Source organism: Nematolebias whitei, chromosome 21 (genome assembly GCF_014905685.2).
Source record: "Nematolebias whitei isolate Nwh7 chromosome 21, NemWhi1, whole genome shotgun sequence".
Classification (NCBI taxonomy): Eukaryota; Metazoa; Chordata; class Actinopteri; order Cyprinodontiformes; family Rivulidae; genus Nematolebias; species Nematolebias whitei.
The window spans coordinates 10,607,110-10,610,269 of record NC_056518.1 but is presented as its reverse complement, the minus strand read 5'-3'; the positions used below and the strand labels follow the sequence as shown (position 1 = coordinate 10,610,269).

Genomic DNA, 3,160 nt, shown 5'->3' with positions numbered 1-3,160 from the left:
ATTGGTAAGATAAAACTAATTCCAGCTGTAAAAGAAGGCGATTCCAATGAAATCATTGATGCCAACGTTATGAAGAGCAATCACCATCTTGATCATTTAAAAAATATCATCCCAACAACTCAAACCAGGATCTTCCGAGAACGTATTCCTCTCAATCTAATCTGCTAAAGTATCATAATTTGTTTTTTCTAAATTAAGTGATAATTTATTTAATTTAAACCAAGTATGATTTTTTACAAACTCAATCTTCATTAATTCAAACATCTGATTTAAGTTTTTACCCGAACAAAAGAAAGTAGTATCGTCTGCAAATAAAACACACTTGAGAATACTAGACACCTTAACTAAATCATTTACATACAAAATAAACAGCTTAGGCCCAAGAACTGAACCTTGAGGTACTCCACATGACACATTACACAAACCAGATCTAACCTCATCAATCTGTACAAACTGTTTTCTTCTGTTTAAATAGCTAGATATCCACTGTATGGCTAGACCTCTAATACCATATTGTTTCAATTTTTCAAGCAAAATTGTGTGATCAATGGTGTCAAAAGCCTTTTTCAAATCAACAAATAGACTTACACAATATTGCTTCTCATCTATCGCTGTAGTAACCTGTTCCATTAAATCCATAAGAGCCAGACATGTTGAATTGTTAGATCTGAAACCGTATTGCTCATTACTCAAAAGATTATGTTTATCTATAAATTTGTCCAGCCTGGACACAAATAATCTTTCAAGAATTTTAGAAAACTGTGGCAACAACGATATAGGTCTATAATTTCTAAACAAACTTTTCTCACCATTTTTAAAAATTTGAATCACCTTTGCGACTTTCATTCTTTCTGGGAAAATGCCTTTAGAAAATGATAAATTACAGATATATGTAAATGGTTCCAACACATTATTTATTATCTCCTTCACAATCCACATATTCATTCCTTCTTAATCATTGGATCTTTTATCAGCAAATTGTCCAACTACCTTCATAATTTCTTCCTTACTAGTACCGTTAAGAAACAAACTGTTTGCACATCCATTGATCAAATAATTCACATTACCATCTACTTTAGGAATTGACATTGCAAAACTTAATCCCACATTTGCAAAATAATTATTAAATCCATTTACAATCTCTGTATCATCATAAATTTCCACATTGTTTTCAACAAAATGTTGTGACAATCCCCTATTACCATTTTGTTTACTTAAAACATTGTTAATTACTCGCCAAGTCGCTCTCATATCACCACTGCATTTATGTAATAATTGACTATAATATTCCCTTTTATGTTTTCTTATTATCCCTACCAATTTATTTTTATACTTTTTGTATTTTTTTCAGCATTTAATGTTCTAGATTTCATAAACCATGAATAAAGTTTATTCTTTTTTTTACATGCATTCTTCAATCCTTTAGTCATCCAAGGATGATCGACTTTCTTATCTTGTATGTAGATTTTTTTTACACAATTTTTTTTAACAAAACTTCAAGGATCCTCATAAATTCATCATAAGATTTGTTTACATCATCCACATATACTTCATCCCATTTTTGTTTATCTAAATCTTCTTTAAATTTATCCAATGCTTGTTTTGATGTGTTTATTTTTGTATTTATTTATTTATTTTTTTGGTTTATTATCATCACATTTATAAATTGAAAAAAATTGGTAAATGATCACTGATATCCATCATCAATATTCCACTTATCACATCATCATCTTCTATGTTTGTGAATATATTATCGATTAACGTAGCACTGCGAGTTGTTATTCTTGTCGGCCTTAATATCAACGAATATAAATTTAAACTATTCATCAAGTTCATAAATATACTGGTATTATTAGAGTCTGCCATGTTGCCCAAATCGATATTGAAATCACCACATTGAAAAACTTTTTTATTTCCACTCTTAACCAATAATTCTAATATTTTATCTGTAAATGTCTCTATCTTTGAACTTGGCGATCGGTACACACAACTTATAATATTTTTTCCATCTTTGTTTATTATTTCCACTGTAATCATTTCCATCATATTATCAACAACCATAGACATTTCTTTAATTAACTTACATTTTATTTCCTTTTTTATAAATATAGCTACTCCTCCACCTCTTTTATTTATTCTGTTTATATAATGGAAATCATATCCTTCAATGTGGATGTTTTTTATATTTTCATCATTAAGCCATGTCTCCGATAGTGCTATTATTGTAAAAGTTTTTTTTATGTTTTGGAGATTTTCTAGCATGTAAGATATATTTGCATTTATACTTCTACAGTTCAAATGAATTATAGAAAGATCATAATTTGTCATGTTAACTTCCTTAAACTGTTCTTCATTGTAGTATTTACTGTCTTTTTTAGCTGGAAAAAGATTTATATCTAGTTCTTCATCAACATTATATATTTTAAATTCCAAATCCTCATTCGTCATGAGTAAGCTATTGTCTTTCGTTAAACCATTTTACTTATTCATCCTTATATGTGAATCATCGGGCATAGTTTTCTAATATATCTTATCTTAAATGCTTATCCAATTTTTTCCAATTCCTTCACATCTTGTATTATTTTCGCTTGCAACCCTTCCTGTACTCTAATCCATATCTTTCCATTTCTTGTCCACGTTGAGACTATCTTTTTTCTTTTCCGTAGCAACCTTGCTTCGCGTGCAATGATACCATTTCTTTTTGTCAAATGTTCGTTAATAAACACATTAGTTCCCTTAAGTTTATTTGCCTGCATGATTACTGCATTTCTAGATTTCCTACTAATGAATTTTACCACAATAATCGGTTTAGATTTCTCAGCTTTGTTAGGCAATGTATGACATAGAGAAATGTCTTCATATTTAATGTCTATTTCCTTGTTCTGTAGAAAAGTCACCACCTGTTCTTCGAGAGTCCTCTGTTCTTGTGGAGATGCATCTTCAGCAATACCTTCTCCTGAAGTGGCCTTTGAATATGAAGATTTTAACGCAAGACCAGATATGATTATGTTGTCTTGCCTAGAGTTTTGTTCCAATTCATCCACCCTATGCTCGAGTTCATTTATTTTTTTATCCTTCATGTTTAATTGTACTCTTAATTGTTTCACTTCTTCAAACAAACCGATCAAAAGTTTCTGTTGGGTTGACAAATTCGTAATTT

At 29.8% G+C, this 3,160-nt stretch overlaps 1 protein-coding gene across 1 annotated transcript in view; it reads left to right on the top strand.

The window, feature by feature from the left end:
- LOC119427668 (fatty acid-binding protein, brain-like) overlaps positions 1 to 2,960 on the top strand; it is a 3,644-nt gene extending 684 nt beyond the window's left edge. Inside the window, exon 4 of the mRNA XM_037695305.1 lies at positions 2,889 to 2,960. Within this exon, the coding sequence (XP_037551233.1) occupies positions 2,889 to 2,960 (72 nt within the window). The remainder of the gene's footprint in view (positions 1 to 2,888) is intronic.
- The last annotated feature ends 200 nt before the right edge of the window (positions 2,961 to 3,160 follow it).